Source organism: Trachymyrmex cornetzi, unplaced genomic scaffold (assembly GCF_001594075.2).
Source record: "Trachymyrmex cornetzi isolate Tcor2-1 unplaced genomic scaffold, Tcor1.1 scaffold35, whole genome shotgun sequence".
NCBI classification, from domain to species: domain Eukaryota; kingdom Metazoa; phylum Arthropoda; class Insecta; order Hymenoptera; family Formicidae; genus Trachymyrmex; species Trachymyrmex cornetzi.
The window spans coordinates 1,592,766-1,609,634 of record NW_017298213.1 but is presented as its reverse complement, the minus strand read 5'-3'; the positions used below and the strand labels follow the sequence as shown (position 1 = coordinate 1,609,634).

Genomic DNA, 16,869 nt, shown 5'->3' with positions numbered 1-16,869 from the left:
ATAAATCATTTAAAAGTATAATGAAAATTGAGACATAATTTGACGTTCATTTTATAATTTTAAATATTTTGTATCAATTACAATGTGCTGACAAAAGGCAAGAAGTAAAAAGAGGTTTTTACTAGCGTGGTTTTTCTTATATAATTGCTCACGTAAAGTGCTTTTGACATCCCAACATTATATCTTAATTTTTATTGCTCATTTTTGTGATTTACAATTAAATAAAGATTAGTAATATGTCATACATCCTTTAAATAAAGATAAATGCAAAATTTATTTTAAATTATGAAACAATTTCGACTAAATATAATAATATGTATAAATAGCATGTACATATATTTAGAGATATGTAATTTAAATATAATTTATCTGTTACTTTTCCCGTATCATAAGAATGCGGAGTTACACGAAAATGACAGAATTATATATACGATTCAAAGTGATAAAAAGCCACAATTTGAAATATTTTACAATAAGAATTATGTCTCAATTTTATACCGTACATGCGAGAACAAATGAAATATTTAAAATATTCAGCTGTATATGCGCGTAATGAATCTAAGAAATTGAGCAAATCTGTGCAATAAAATCTATTAACCTTTAGCACACTCCTTAGTTTTAAGCAACTTTACGTTATTCGCGTTCGTAAAGATCTAATTTTCATTAATTAATGCGACACCCGGAACAACTCGTAAAACACATCCGTCTCTCTCCGAGGTCGCCGGGCGAATGCCGAAGTGATGACGTAGTCCTTATTGTCGCCGCGCGGCACGTTCCCCCACTCCTCGCTGTTCGCCTCCCGCGCCGTTTAGATATCCCACCCTACTATTGCGAATGAAAAATATTCACGGTTTATTCATTTATTCATATTTTACATGATTTTGACAAAAGGGTATCGTCGTACATTTCGCGGTTTGCTTTGTGGAATTTCTGGCACTAGTTTAATCCTATATTATTTGCGCGGTTCTTTTTATATACGTAATTGATAATTATTCGTGTATGTGAGGTATTTTTGATATTCAACGATACATTGTCTCAATTTTCACTTTATTTTTAAATGATTTATACATAAACAAAAGTTGATAATATTCTATACATCCTTTATAAAGATATATGCAAATTTTCTTAAACTTAGTTATATAATGCCGATCATACAACTTATTTAAAATAAAAAATTTTAAATAAGTTTCAGAAACTTATTTAAAATATAAAATCGTAGGAATCGGTAAAAAAATTGATACGACTTATTTAAAATAAAAAATATAAAATAGATTCGAAATACTTATTTTTAAAACGCTAATAAGAAATAAGTCAGAAGTGTAGTTATTTAAAATAATAAATACTGTATATATATAACTCTTTTATATTTTTAATTTAAAATATGTACTTTAAATAACTTCATTCAACCCTTAGTACACATCTTAGTTTTGGATACTCTTACACACACGGGGAGAATTTTTTCTTAAAGTTTAGTTGAAAATATGATAATCGTGAAACAACATTATATTTCGAAGAATGTTAATGTAAATCTCTCATTCATTAATAAAATTACAATAAAGTATAAAATCAGTTTGATTAATTTTACTGAAGTGCACACACAAGTAAAAATTTTTTAAATACTGTGTTGTACCACAACTACCATATTTTTCAGAGTAAATTTTAAAAGAAAATTCTCTCCGTGTGTGTGTGTGTGTGTGTGTGTGTTATATACACGTTGAGTCATTCGTGTCCTGGATTAATTTTCATCATTTTTACAAGCATATAAAAATTATTAAACGATTTTTGCGTATATTTTGACATCTTTAGAAAGTATTTGTAAAATTGTATATTTATAACAAATTGTATATGCTCCTTACGGAAATAAATCAAATGCTCCTGATGGAAGTAAATCTCGCTGAAATCGCTGAAATAAATCTATCAAATTAATAGAGTTTTCAACGATTTCGGCGATTTATCATAAGCACTGAAAAGAAAGGATGTTGTGTAGTTTGCATCCACTTCTTCAGGGGGCAGTAATACGCGGGGGCATTTTGCGGTTACAGGAAAATGGCCCTTATGTCCTCTCTCAGATTTCTCTCTGCTTATACCAGAGATTCGATGTCGATTCCATTATCATTTCTCACTATATTGGGCTAGTTAGATATGCAATATATAAAATTATAAAAAATACAAAAACATATACAACATAAAAACTGTAAAAGTATTCTCTAAACAAATTGGATTAAATTCTTAAAAAGTGTCTCGCAGGTTTCTGGTTTTCACCGGAACGCGATTTCGTACTGGAATGCATCCAGCATTCGCAAAGATACGTAAATGACACAGTGAGACTGCAGCTGTATAAGGGAAAGGATACATTTGCGCGAGATTTTTAATTAGAGCACAAAATTTATCGTTGGGCAATTATACTTATCATGAACATGACTATTTTTTTAGTCTATAACTGATAAACGAATATAATTTTTTCTTTCTTGTAACTATGGCGATCGCCAGATCGAGCGAGGTTTCGTTGTACAACCAAACTCTCATTTCAATGAATGTACAGGAAGATTACTGAATGCCACTGGATTTATCCGCACGCAAGCTCTGAAACTAAAGCTTTATCGTTTCAATAAATAACACAATGTCTGAATCAAGATTTTATTGCAAATTTCATCAATAAAAGACGCACACTGCAATTAACTCCACGTTACTTTATTTGCCTTAACATCTACGCGTATTTTTCAGACATAATTCGACAATTAACTGAATGGTTTCTGAAAGGTTTGCAAGATATATTGCAGAAGTAATCATGTGACAAAAGGAGGAAGGTGAGGTTTCACAATAAAACACTATCACTACATCGTTTTTGTTTTCATTTTAGTTATTAATTAATTAAATCTTAAGATTACCTTAGCATATTCGCGAAGATTACAATATAATATACCATATCTTTAGAGATATATTAATAGTATACACAGTGCGTGACCTTTTTCTTCTGCATCTGCACTATTTCGGCATAGCAATTCAAAGAAAGAAACTACTGTCAAGTACGAAATCGTGACAGCGCTTTTTTCTGATACATCTATATCTCGGCTATGAGCGATTTTCTGTACAGATTCCTTATACTCGCATTTCGTTCCGCATCACTCTGTTTTACATATATGTATTATGTAACATGCAAAATTACACACTAGGAAATAAGGTTTCTCATGCATATACAATGAATAATCTGTAATAACTCTTGTATTCACATTTGCACGTTAACGTTGACGTTAGTTCAAATATCGAAACCTGTTATTTCATTTTATTTCTAATAATTAATATCGTATAGATAATATATATATATATATATGTGTGTGTGTGTGTGTGCGCGCGCGCGCGCGCGCACACACACACACACACATATATATATATATATATATATATATATATATATATATATATATATATATATATATATATATATATATATATATATATATATATATATATATATATATATATATATATATATATATATATATATATATATATATATATATATATATATATATATATATATATATATATATATATATATATATATATATATATATATATATATATATATATATATATATATATATATATATATATATATATATATATATATATATATATATATATATATATATATGTGTGTGTGTGTGTGTGCGCGCGCGCGCGCGCGCGTGTGTGTGTGTAGTGTTGATTGATGTTGTTAAATAAGTAAAGAAATTTATAATAGATACATATATGTATAAATCAAAATTGCAAATATGTATATCGTAAAAAAATTCAATAAAAAAATGTATTGTGCAATATCAATTACGTAACCTCTAAAGCGTTAATAAAAAAAAAGGAGAAAACTAAGGTTGTCAAAAAACTTGGTATCTCAAATTTTTTATATTTTACTAACACAGATTATGTTACAAGATTGGAAAAATTGAAACTCACTGTAGTATTTGACGAATCAGTTTTTAATTCGATTTATTTATAAAAAATTATATTTAACATAAATACGAAAGTAATTTTACGAGCTAGCGCCATCGATACAACGAAAAAAGGAAATATAGATACATGAACGCAATTAACGCTCAATTAACAATTGCTCTTCTTCTCACTCATTCTCTCTGTCTCTCTCTCTCTCTCCCTCTCTCTCGCACACACACATACCCACACACACACACACTCTCTCTCTCTCTCTCTCTCTCTCTCTCTCTCTCTCTCTCTCTCTCTCCCTTCCCTCCTTATTTAACAACATCAAGCAACATCTCTTTTACTTCAGCCATTTATTTTTCATTTCGTTATTATTTATGTACAACCAGTTTAAATGTTCGCTATCGTTAATCGTAGTAAGTTTGCTAAAATTTGTGTTCTATTGGAGATGATGTGCGTTCGTGGGAACTTATATAAAAAATTACTTTTTGATACAGAGCTGAGTGATTTTGGTGTTACTTAGAAATATGGGTGGTGTATGTTTATATCCTAACTTATACTGAGATCCTAATTGATTATATAATCTATATGTCGGCTTTCTTATAAATCTTATCACATATATAGACGTTTGTATTATTAGTACTTAATATTTTATACATAGATATTCTGTATTCCGAATGCTGCCAATTTCACCTTGTATGTACAATTACAAGCTACATATTATACAATCTTAATATCTATTACGTGCACTCTTCTCTTTCACACTTTCATTCTCCCACCTAATTATCCCTTTCTTTCTACCATGCACTTATATCTTTTTTTTTTGTTTCTGTTTCAGTTATCACACATTGTCACGCAACAATATGCTCACTTGTGCTGATTGTACACATGAGAAATATGTAATAACAAAAAAGAAACAAAAATAACATTCACTTTTTATAGGATAGTATATCGAAATAATAGTAAACTGGTAATACAAACTATCAGCAGAAACATTTTGCAACTTTATCGTTCAATTGAATGCATTCGTATTGTTAGCATTTACTCAATAAGAAAATTGAGTATAATTTTTGAAGATATTTCAATAGCTTCTGCCAATAATTTATATTATTATTTTACTATCCTAAACATTATCGTGAGTTATAATATCCAAATTAAACCGTTAATAGTTCCATTCGAATGGAAAATTTTTTTACATATATATAGACAACCGAAGTTTATGAAATGAAACAAAACGTAATCTATACTAATCACTTCTGATTGTAAAAATTTATTTTTTAGTTTTTTTGCAAATTAAGCATGATACTAGATACTTTGCACATCATATGAAAAGAACACATATTTATCAATTTTTATACACCGCTAAATTGTTAATTTCGTACCGAACTACCTTATTAAGTGTATACATCAACAATAACATACTGATGACTAAATCATTGTACATACTAAACCGCGCGAATATTACTATCGCAGCGTGTAGATAGTATATTTTAAGAATTAGATCATAGATCCTTCTTAATTTTGATTAGATAAAAACTGCAAACAGGCGTTCGTATTGCGCCCGAAGACACATCAAAACAAAAAATTACAGAAATATTCTAATATTGCTAGATGTTGATGATCAACGATCAATGAGAGCAAAATTGTTATTGATATGAAACAAACAACACCCAAGAATAAATAGCATGTATCTGCCCAAAGATCGTTTTTACTTTTCTGACGAGCTCCCCTTTATCTCCAATATACAAAATAATGAAAATAGGATTGTGAAGAGTGGCATGAACATTCGAAATTGGCATTTCCATCAATAGTATAATATTTTAGTATTCTTTTCAATTCTTCATCATGTTATTTCAATCTTTCACTTGATCAGTAATAGAGAGCTCGAGGAACGACGTTTATCAAAGAAAAAATTCTGAATTTATCAAAAAATATCTTTTCCCATCTCACTTTATTCTTTTCCGTTCAATTAAATCCCGGCCATTAAATCATTATATTTTTTAATAGTATAAAAATCATGATTTTGCTTAAAACCTCGAAGTTTTTAATTAATTGTGCCAACATAACGATTGCTCATTGCCGATAAGTATCGCCATATATACAACAAAGACTATACAAGTTTATGTTCCTAAAAAAATAAAATTGTAGTTACACAAATAATTTATATATAATAATAGTACTATTTTTATTTTATACTTGGTATATTATTAATAACGTTACGGTCGTAACGTGTAATCTAAATACTTTTAAGAAATTAATTAATGATAATAATAATAACCATACATAACGAAAATTTGTTTTAATCACTTTTTGTACTTTTCTGGCGAATTAAATTTTTAAAATTTTTTTAGTTAGAATTTACTCGATTCGCGTACCTTGTCCATTAACTGGGCCATATCCAAAATGTTGAACAAACATATTTCGTCTACTCGTTCATGATACGTCGAGTAGATTTTAAGACAGAATTACACGAAACAATTTATCCGAAATTTCTCAAAAAAATTTTTATATTTTAATAACTTTTCTATATCGTGAAATACCATATCCTAGTAATCGAATAAATATAATTCTTTTCTAACATGTTCTTTCCTAATACGTACAACATCACGATTTTCTTTCCCATGAGCCTAAAGTATACCGAGACTTAGGTACATAGTCTGATCTAATAGTTGGTAGGATCAAAACTACTTCAATTCTAGAATCATCTTATCGTTACTCGTAATAATTGACGACATTGTTCTAAAGTGAGTTAATGAATAACTTTGAATCGATCAGCTGGCTCGTAATAACTCTTGAATCAATCGCAATCAATAGTATACGCTGTTAATATTCTGATCGATCAGTTGATCAATTGAAGTCACAAGTGGACAGCCGTGATGATCATTATTAAATTCACCAAGTTCTTAGAGATGTTCGTATTATTTTACATGTTTCTATCATTCACATATACGCCTAGCTATATATTTCTGTGTTTACAGAGCGTATATGAATAATCAAGAAAGAAATTTGTAAGGGCATTATTAATGATAGTTGATAATTACATGTATTATTGGCAGAAACGCTTGTATACGTAATCCTACCAACGATTAATGACTCAATGTGGAAAAATACAAAACTTAACTAAATGTACACGATTTTTTTACTTTTCTTCAAGCCGACATTCGTATCTACGCACGCATTCGGTTATCACATGCAAACGTCTCTTATTTTCATATGTTGTTTTCAAATTTACATAAAGTACAAACTTATGAAAACCGGAAAAATGTAACACAATATCAGTGTAGCATTTTCGAAGTATCATATAAGTATTTATCTAATTACATAGTCGCACTTAAGTGTCTGTCGTTCTAGAGACAATACAGTTTGTCCCAGTTTTAATAAACTGTTTGAATCTTCTGACGACCAAATGGGTTCTCTGTTGAAATGTTCCAACCGTACCACTCAATTATATCATTTTATAACTAGCACACGGTCTATGTCGCCATCGTTATTATTTATCTGATTTCATTGTCTGCGTTGTTTTTGTTTATATTGATTGACGTTACATTTAAAGATTTCTATAACATCGCTCAATGCTAAACATACGTCCGAGTTCTGCAAAGTTTTTGTGGGTTTATTATAAACAGGATATAGTAACATTATAAAGATTCCTCAAACGCAGCCATCAAATCGCTCTGCATGTTCATGTCAATTTGGCTAGCCATCTGAAAAGATAAATATAACCATTCTTCGCAAATCCCTTTATTATGGGCGTCAAAGGTAATATTTTCATGTATCCCTATATAAATCTACTTAAACAATCAAATTTACTTTAAATTATATAGCAAGTTATAAATTAATCAAATTGTAATAAAATTAATGTCATGTAATATAAATTTTATTTTTATTATATCTCATTTAATGATTATATTCTGTTTGTTTTTATAATAATATTGTCAGCTTTGTCTAGCATGTATAACAATTAAAATTCAAAATAGTGTATTATTAACTGATTATCCTTATAGATATTTATCAAATTATATTCAGATCATACAAGAAACAATTCCTTTTACATGCGATTATATAAAATTAGATTTTCATACGTGATAAAATCACACAAATTCCTAATATTGTTTATTTTTATTTAATGATACTTCTATATTAAACTTTTTTCTATTATTTTTTTCTTGAAAAGTTACAACAGATAGAAATATCATCAACCCAAAAATATTAAATACTTACCGCTTCTCGTCGTCGGCGCTCTTGCTCCCGTTGCCTTAGACGTTCCCTTTCTGCAGCAGACTTGTCCTGACTGGACGAATGACTCGGACTACTGCTATCTGTGTCAGTAATGGCTTTTACTTCTTCTGTTCTTGTCGTGGCAGTCATAACATTGCCTTGCTGATCTCCAATATTTTTCCTAACTTTATCCAGAGCATCCTCTTCCTCTCGTTCCCGTCTTCTTTCATTCTCCTGTCGCAATAATCTCTCTCGTTCCGCTTGTTCCTTCTGTTGTCTGCGCATTTCTTGTTGCTCTAATAAGGCTCTTTGCTGTTTTACAAATGTTAATATGAAAATATTATTATATAGCTGTAGAAATATTATGTGGCATACAGAGTTATTTTGTAAAGTTATTGGAACTAACCCTATCCTGCTTTTCTTTAGCTTGCTTCTTAAATGCCTGGAATGAGTCTCGCGCTGCGCTCTTCATACTACTACCTGCAGCTGCTGATTGAGGACTCGAAGCTTGCGCCAAGGAAGACCAAGATGATGCATTCTTTACATTTTGTTCTACAGTCTATATAACCGAAAAAAAAAATAGAACTTGAAGAATAAAATCGAACTGTATCAAAGATTAAAATTAAAAGTAGAACAATTTATTATAATGTCCGTTCGTCTGTGTCTCCACGATGTTTTCCCGTCTTTCTTATTTTCTTGAATCGACTGCGCGAAGTCCTCACTCTCAAAAGACTAAAAGTTAGCATTACCGATCTTTCTCGAAACAAATGTAAACAAAAATTACTTTAAATATGAAACACCACTACGGTCTGAATGTTAAGATGTTGAACTATTATATATATTCATTTAAATGAATTAATTTCAGAAATCATAATTGCGTGCCGCACGGCACGGTCAGGACGCTCGCACGGAATGCAAGAGATCCGGGTTCGACTCCCGGCCGAGGCAATATTTTTCGCAATAAGTTTATTACAGTTTTTTAAGATTAAATTTGGGAAAATTTGGGGGAATTATTAATATTTCAGATTGATTGCGTTAAAAGTCCGACAACCATATCGACACGCAATTATGATTTCTGAAATTAATTCGTTTAAATGAATATATATAATAGTACATCTTAACATTCAAACCGTAGTGGCGCTTCGCGTATTTAAAGTAATGTTTCTAACATAAACGGTCTTATTTCCAATCTTATTATTACATAAACTGTTTTCTCGATCGATTTGAAAAGTCGTAATTTTTGATAAATACAATGAAGGTCTCCGCGCTAACAGATTTACTTGTTTTGTGTACCTTTTGTCTAACTTCTTATATGTATAACATAAAAGTACATGTATGTGCCGGAATCTGAACAAAGAACGAGTCCGCAAATATCATTTATACGGATTATGATAATGCAATCGCCACAATATAAAGAAATATACGTGTAATATATAAAACAAACATATATAAAAAATAATATATTTAAAAAATTAATTTATATTTCTCGCATGTATTTGATGTAAATATTCAGATGAAAAAATGGCTTTTTACCTTATTTTTAAAGGCTGATGCAAAGTTTGCAGCAGGATTCTTTGAATCGGGTGGAGTCATTTTCTTTTCAGGCATTAATTGAGTACTAGCATGATTACCCATTGGTGGCATTCCTAGGGTGTTCATTTCTGCAAAAAAAGCTCCTGCTAGAGCAATAGTATTATATATATGGTTAGTAAGCAATTAGAGTATAGCAGTTAAACATGTAAAATACAGCATTGTTACTTCAAGCTTTAGATGAAGAAAGAATACTGTACATACAAAATTCGAAAAACCATATTAAACAATAAAAATGGGATTATGATGAAAATAAGATTGAGCGCATCAAGAAAAAAAGTAAATTTACGTAGAATTACTAAAATTAAACTATTAGTGTTAAATCAATTAATGTACATTGCATTACTTTATACTACATACTAATATATATTGCATTACTTTTTGTACCTTATTTTATTTTATATAATATTATATATTAGTATAAAATTATATATTTTGATTTTTTATTGCGGTACTAATATCTATTCTTTGAATTATTTCTTCAATTGTGTACAATTTATTAGTATTTTTAGCTAAGGAAAGATGAATAAGTACTTGTGCAGCCTACGTGTAAAGAAAAGCATGCTATAAATATATAAATATGAGGCACGAACCATCCATAGGCTTTTGCGTCAGTTGAGGTTGAGAAATTGGCAAGGGCTTTTCCTCTTTCTTTATGGGAATCTGAGAAATCTGCATCGGCATAGATGCTATAGGAAGGGGATCAAATATCGAACTCATGCCTCCTATATTCATTCCCATATTTAATCCTGGAATGCCGTTATTATTCAGCATATTGGGCGGTGAATTTCCACGTTTTGTATTTGGAAATCCATTGGAATGCTGCTGCGACATCGTAACGTTATGCGAATTCTGTATATTAGTCAACGGCGCAGTAGTATTAATCATATTCTCTAATTGATTGTGCATAGACATATGTGCCGCCAGTCCTTGCGATAAATTCATATTTAAATTTGTCATATTGATATTGCCCAAGTTCAGATTAGAAGCCATACTCGTCGACATCATGTTCACAGATTTTACATCCGGTAGTAAATTGAGATTGGTGTTATTGGTATTATTTGTATGAGATGTTTGAATAAATGAAGACTCCTTCTTGAGAGCGAGCGTTTGATCCAAGGTGGGTTGTGATTGAATAAATGAAGACTCCTTCTTGATTGCAAGTGTTTGATCCATGGAGGATTGTGTAGTAGGCACTGAAGCTACATAAAATACGTATATAAGATGATTAACTTTGTATTTGCTTTGCATATATAATAAAAAATTATTTTACGCGTTGTATTTATAAACAATACCAATTGTATCTAATTATAGATACCTAAAGTATTGTATGGCTGTAAGAGATCGGATTGTTGATTTAAATTTGTTCCGTCTGTGGATACGGATGTATTTGGAAAGGAACTAATGGACGTTGGCTGCTGCGATGGTTGTTGAGATACAGCTGGCGAAGCTGTCATAGAATTTGTATTTGTAGGTGTGACGCTGGGCGGTGGAGTTGGTACAGAGACCGACGGAGTTGGTGGGTTAGATGTTGTCGGTGGTGGTGGTGTTGGTGTTGGTTTTTTTACAGGAGCGGCCGTAGCCAGAGCTGTAGGTCGTGACGGTTGGGCTGGCATAGATGCGTGACTCGCGACAGGTATACTTTGCCCTGTTGTAACAGCAGCCACTGCGACAGGCTGTTGATTATTATTGCCCCCTAAAAGAATTTTTACACTTACACGTCTCATAGTCTATTAATTTAATATTTAATCACATATATTAACATCTTTTTTCAATAACACGATACGTATTTCTTCCTAGTAAGTTGTATGTCATTAAAGAAACTGTTAATAAAAAAAAAATTATATATATAAATAACACTGTCCGACATGGATTCTAAATTACGAACGGAACAGAGATTTTTACAAATTTGTTGTCGCTGAAAATAAATCTATAAATAAAATTGCTCTATCATATCATTTTTGAGAAAATTGAACCTAAAAGTATCAAAAATGACATTTTTGGTACTAACCCTTTGCGGGGCAGAAGCCACTATAGCGGCACTCTATTTTTTTCAATTTTTTCTTTATAGCATGAATATTTTAAGGTCTAGGTCGCTCTAATCTTTTTTAATGGAACACTGGATGCTTAGTGAACAAATTTCTCAGCTCAAAATTTAGAATAGCACTGTATATAATTAGTTATAAACAATTAACAATGAAAAAATGTAGACTTTTTAAATTAAATTCGGTTGTGAACTCATTTTACACACAAATTTACTGATATTTGGTACACGGTGGTTTTCGAGGTCGCTAATTACGAATCCAGACTCAGATTTTGAAAACTCAAAGTGGCGGATCAAATATGGGTCAAATATGGATCAAATTTTGTCCGCCATATTGAATCCGCCATCTTGAATTTTGAAAATCTGACTTCAGATTCGTAATCAGCGATCCCGAAAACCCTTACAACCACTATCATATCTGGGGTAGGTGCTCTAGAAAAATGTGCCCCTCAAAGGGACTGAAGTATCCCAAAAACGTGATAGGATAGAGCAATTTCTTTTAGGAATTCGTGTTTTCAGCAATAAAAAATCTATAAAAGTCATTTATTACATTAGCTGCTTTATGAAAGTAACAGTTACAATAAAAAGAAAGAATAAAATTAATAAGAAAAAGTTCACAGGCAATTAAGAGTCAACGTGGTAATTAGTACAAAATTCAATAGTATTGATAATTAAACATCGATATAACAGAGAGAGTCAATTATAATACAAAACTTCCGAATGTTTCGGTCCTATTTTGGAACTATTTTCAGCGGTAAATATAAAATTTCATAAATATTAGCTAGCATTGAAAAGAAAGAAACTTAAATCCGTAGATAAATATAATCTTTTAAAGATCGCTTATGCGCGCATTTAGAATAATCACCTGCTGCATTCAATGATTTGTGGGATCGCTAATTATAAACCTGATATCAAAATTACAAAATATAATTTGTTTAAATAATTAACAAAAATTTGAATAAGTACTAATAGCACTATTGGATTCTACAGAAAAAATAAGTAGTGCATTGCATTATTTTCTCTTCTGCTATTCTTCCATTCTTCTCCTATTCGTTGTAAAAAATAAAACTTTAAAAAATTTGACAAAAATTCGAAAACAAAAGCGTTCCTCAAAAGATTGCATTCATCTACGGATTTAAGTTCCGTTCTTTTCATTGTAATTGTTACTTTTTGCATAAAGCAGCCAATAAAATGGATAACTTCTTTGGTTTTTGTCACTGAATTCAAATCTGTAAATAAAATTATTCTATCACGTCACGTTTATGAGGTATTTCAATTAAAAAGTACAAAAAAGCCATTTTCGATATTTTTAAGTTCAATGTTCTCAAAACAGTAACAAAACAATTTTATTTACAGATTCAGTTTAACCGACAAAAAATCCGTAAGCATCACTTTGTTTCGTTTGTGGTCTGGAAAGTCTAAATTTGTCGAACAGTATAATCTATAAATTATTACAGATTAAAAAATTTGTAAATCAATAATTATGATCATATATTGCTAAGTCTATTAACAAAACCACGGATACAACAAAAAATTAACCCCCCAAAAAAAATAGTTATATCTATATGACAAGTGCGATAAATAAACGTGTAAGTGTCGAGAAAGATTTTAGAAAATTTAATTTTAAATTTTGTAATGTATATATATATACCTATATATATCTTACAAAAGAAGAAAGTATTCCTGATGTGAAAATTACTAATCAATATATTAGAGTTATTTTTTGATTTCATTAATACAATACCTGATTCCGAAGGGATATTGCTTGGGTGAGTAACAGACGGCTTTGTTATTGGTCCCGTAGAATTCGCCGGTGGCTGATTATTCATTAAAAGAGCTCCACTATGATTTAATGTAGGTGCCTATATATGAAGAGTACATTATCCTTCTTATCAATATTCACATATTAAAATTATTATGCGTCGAAGTGAAACAAACATTGTTATAAAGATTATATTATATATTTGCAATATAATTTACACTAGCCTTTCGAGTAATTTGTAAATTCGGAATCAGTACTTAAAAATATTAAGAAACGCGCAAAATAATGTGCATTATCTAGAAAATGTTTATAAAAATGTACCCTCTGGTGTAACATAATGAATAAATATATACGCTTAATTTTCACCGAGACTTATTACAATCAGTTAATCTTACCGATGCGACAGAAGCAGTTGTTGCAGAAGGTCCTGTACTTGGTGGATTCTTCTTTGTTTTCTTTCTATGTGGACGATTCGAGGAGTTTCCTGAAATTCAATGTAATGTGCATCTAGTAGTGAGTTATGTGCGGTCAATCATAGTTCTGTCACATCAAGAGCACAGGTCGATGAAGAACTAGCAAAATGCATTGTGCAGAGGATACCAGCTATTGAGTGTCGCAAAGCGCCAAGTAAAATGCGAAGATACATCAGAAACAAAAATCAAACAACTTTGTGCATATATTTTCTAATAGATTTTATTCATATGCTTATATTATAATTGTATCACTGTGTACAACAATGTTAATTTAAATATCTCAATTGTATGTTCCTTTTTTTGTGGACTTTCATCTTAATGATTCTTTTATATTAAAAAATTTTAATACGCAGAACAATTTTTTCTTCCCATTCTACGTAAAGTTAGTTGTATTCAATTCATTTATGAATATTGCGTGTATATATATATATATGTATACACGTACATACATACATACATATCGCACGCGCGCCCACACATACATGCATACGTGTCGCGAAATTGTCACACATACATATATGTCTCAACATATATATATGCGAGAGCACATGCCTACTCTCATCGTTTTAGTGTATCGATACTCATGATTTATTACAATAACAGTAATAATAATCGTTACGGTGGCGGAAATGACGATTATAAAACATTGACTACAAAAATCATCAAACTGCCGTCTTCCTTTTATCTCTTTTCATATAATATAATATAATTAATGTAATATTATATAATAATAGGAGTAATGTGTAAATAAAGGTCACATAAATGGTACAATACAGGCTCAACTTAAAGATGAATGATACAAGAGCGACAAACTCTTACAAAACTGTTTAATGTTAAAGTCGTAGTTAGCGCAACACTGAGATCGGTGGCAAGAGACTCCTGCTCGATGTTTGTCATATGTATTACATAAATTAGCGGCGATGGTAAATATATGGAAAACTGTGGTAACACAAGACAGTATTATCTTTGTCTGATGTGTGCTCTCAAACAAATCGTGATCGTAACAGTTGTGAAATCACAGCACTAAAGTTTATCGATGGAATGTGATCGACAAGCTTGCTAAATCCATTCGACGACAAATGAAAGCAACAAAACAACGAGGAGGAGTACCAGCGTATCTTAATTTATATAATATAGTTAACTGGACCACCACATATGAGCCAACCGCGACTCTTGAAGAATTAATGTCTATTTCACTCGTTTTTATAACTTTGTGTATGCACTTAAAAAAGTTTCGCGCGTCGTGTATGTCGTTTTATTCCTTCATAAGTGTAGCTTACAACTATTTATTAATTATTTTATGATATATTAGTTTTCACTATGTACAGAGAACACGTACGACCGTGTTTATCGTTACTATTAAACTTGCGATATACGCAAAAAACAGACGGAACGTTTACATACGACTCTGAAGAGGAAGATAATTAGCGCAATTAAATAAAAAGTATAGTATCATTTTCTGAATGTAACAAAATATTTAGAATCCTTAAATCTTGCTCTTGCGTATAACGCAAGCAGGAATAATTCATAGCAGGAAGAATAACGTTCCAGTCTGGATGAAAAGACGCAAAAAACAAAATTTAGATGCGTGCTTGCATATAGAATTGCTACAAAAATTTTGGAAGGCAATATGAATATCATTTATAAAATGCCCTATACCTCGCGTTATAAACTAATGCTGATTGTATCTTAATAGATGCGTAGTATCTATCTAATTCAGCATACGCCGTTCAAAATTTGTTCTCTCATAGTCTAGCTAATTTTTCGGATTTCTCTAGTCACTTTCAGTATTTTGGGAAACATAAAATGGTAATATCAACCTGCCCGACATTTCTTGCACCTACTTGTAAATGCTTATAGTTCCATATCAATAATTTTCTTAGATATCGACGAACACTTTTTTCCGATCAATTACGGTTTGTTTGTATCAAGTTATCGTAGTAATTAATCGCCCAAACTCTTATCTTATCTCCTCTTATTTCGTCGGGGCAGTAAGTACGTTGCTCTGAGTGTATGATTCATGATACTATTTAATTGTACTCGAGTGCAAATTCGATTATCCTTAATGCTCATATTATGACATGTTCAATTACAAGGATTACTTCTTGGAGCATTAAGAACTAAATTTACACGATGTCTCGACAAAAAAAAACCATTATCGAGCAGACATTTACACATAGAAATATAAAAACAAAATATCATTAAAATTAATCTTGTTTAAAAATTCGTATAAAAGATTTTCTAAAAACGTTTTGATAGGACACGCACAAGTTAAAAGTAATGTTATTTCGAAAATCGTGTATCGATAATATTCGTTATTTGGAAATTCCTTGATATCTTTACGACATATGTGAAATTCTATTGCGACGAAAAACGAAGTGTATGCTTAACAGAAATAATTAGTACTTCATATATTAAGGCATGTAAAACCACACCAATTCGTAATCGTCATTGGAATAATGATATCAATTTCAATAGCAAGAAGACAATATTTCCAACTTTTCTTTTAACCATTTAAGCGATGAGAAAACTGACAATGGTTACCGATGAAGAACTAGTGGTAAATAGGATGAAACGAAGATTAGCAAAGCTTAGCGGAGTGCAAACAATGTGTCTGGAGGCTAGGGCGCCATGTGTATACATATGTATATACATATATAGATAAACATTAGACCATCTCCTTAAAACTTGTTTCCCTTCCTATTCCTTTTTCCTTTCCAGTTGCTTTCTTCGTGCGATCAATCTTTTGATCCTTTCCCATCTCTGTCGTTTCTCGGTCTTGTCTTACTTTCTACTCCTTTACACATTAACTTAAACTTGGTATATATATATATATATATATATAT

The 16,869-nt window shown here is 30.7% G+C and overlaps 1 protein-coding gene across 13 annotated transcripts in view; it reads right to left on the bottom strand.

The window, feature by feature from the left end:
- Positions 1–6,227: 6,227 nt before the first annotated feature.
- The window catches only part of LOC108763287 (homeotic protein female sterile), a 36,637-nt gene continuing 25,995 nt past the window's right edge, over positions 6,228–16,869 (bottom strand). For 7 of the 13 annotated variants that reach the window (XM_018510777.1, XM_018510778.1, XM_018510783.1 and 4 more), the window contains 8 exons: positions 13,946–14,034; positions 13,533–13,650; positions 11,063–11,440; positions 10,338–10,946; positions 9,688–9,833; positions 8,561–8,713; positions 8,158–8,466; positions 6,229–7,640 (listed from right to left, as the gene is read on the bottom strand). In XM_018510777.1, coding sequence (XP_018366279.1) covers positions 7,575–7,640; positions 8,158–8,466; positions 8,561–8,713; positions 9,688–9,833; positions 10,338–10,946; positions 11,063–11,440; positions 13,533–13,650; positions 13,946–14,034 — 1,868 coding nt within the window. In that variant the 3' untranslated portion in view covers positions 6,229–7,574. Of the gene's footprint in view, positions 7,641–8,157; positions 8,467–8,560; positions 8,714–9,687; positions 9,834–10,337; positions 10,947–11,062; positions 11,441–13,532; positions 13,651–13,945; positions 14,035–16,869 lie in introns of all 13 variants that reach the window. The other 6 variants (XM_018510771.1, XM_018510776.1, XM_018510774.1 and 3 more) reach the window with 3 other exon arrangements.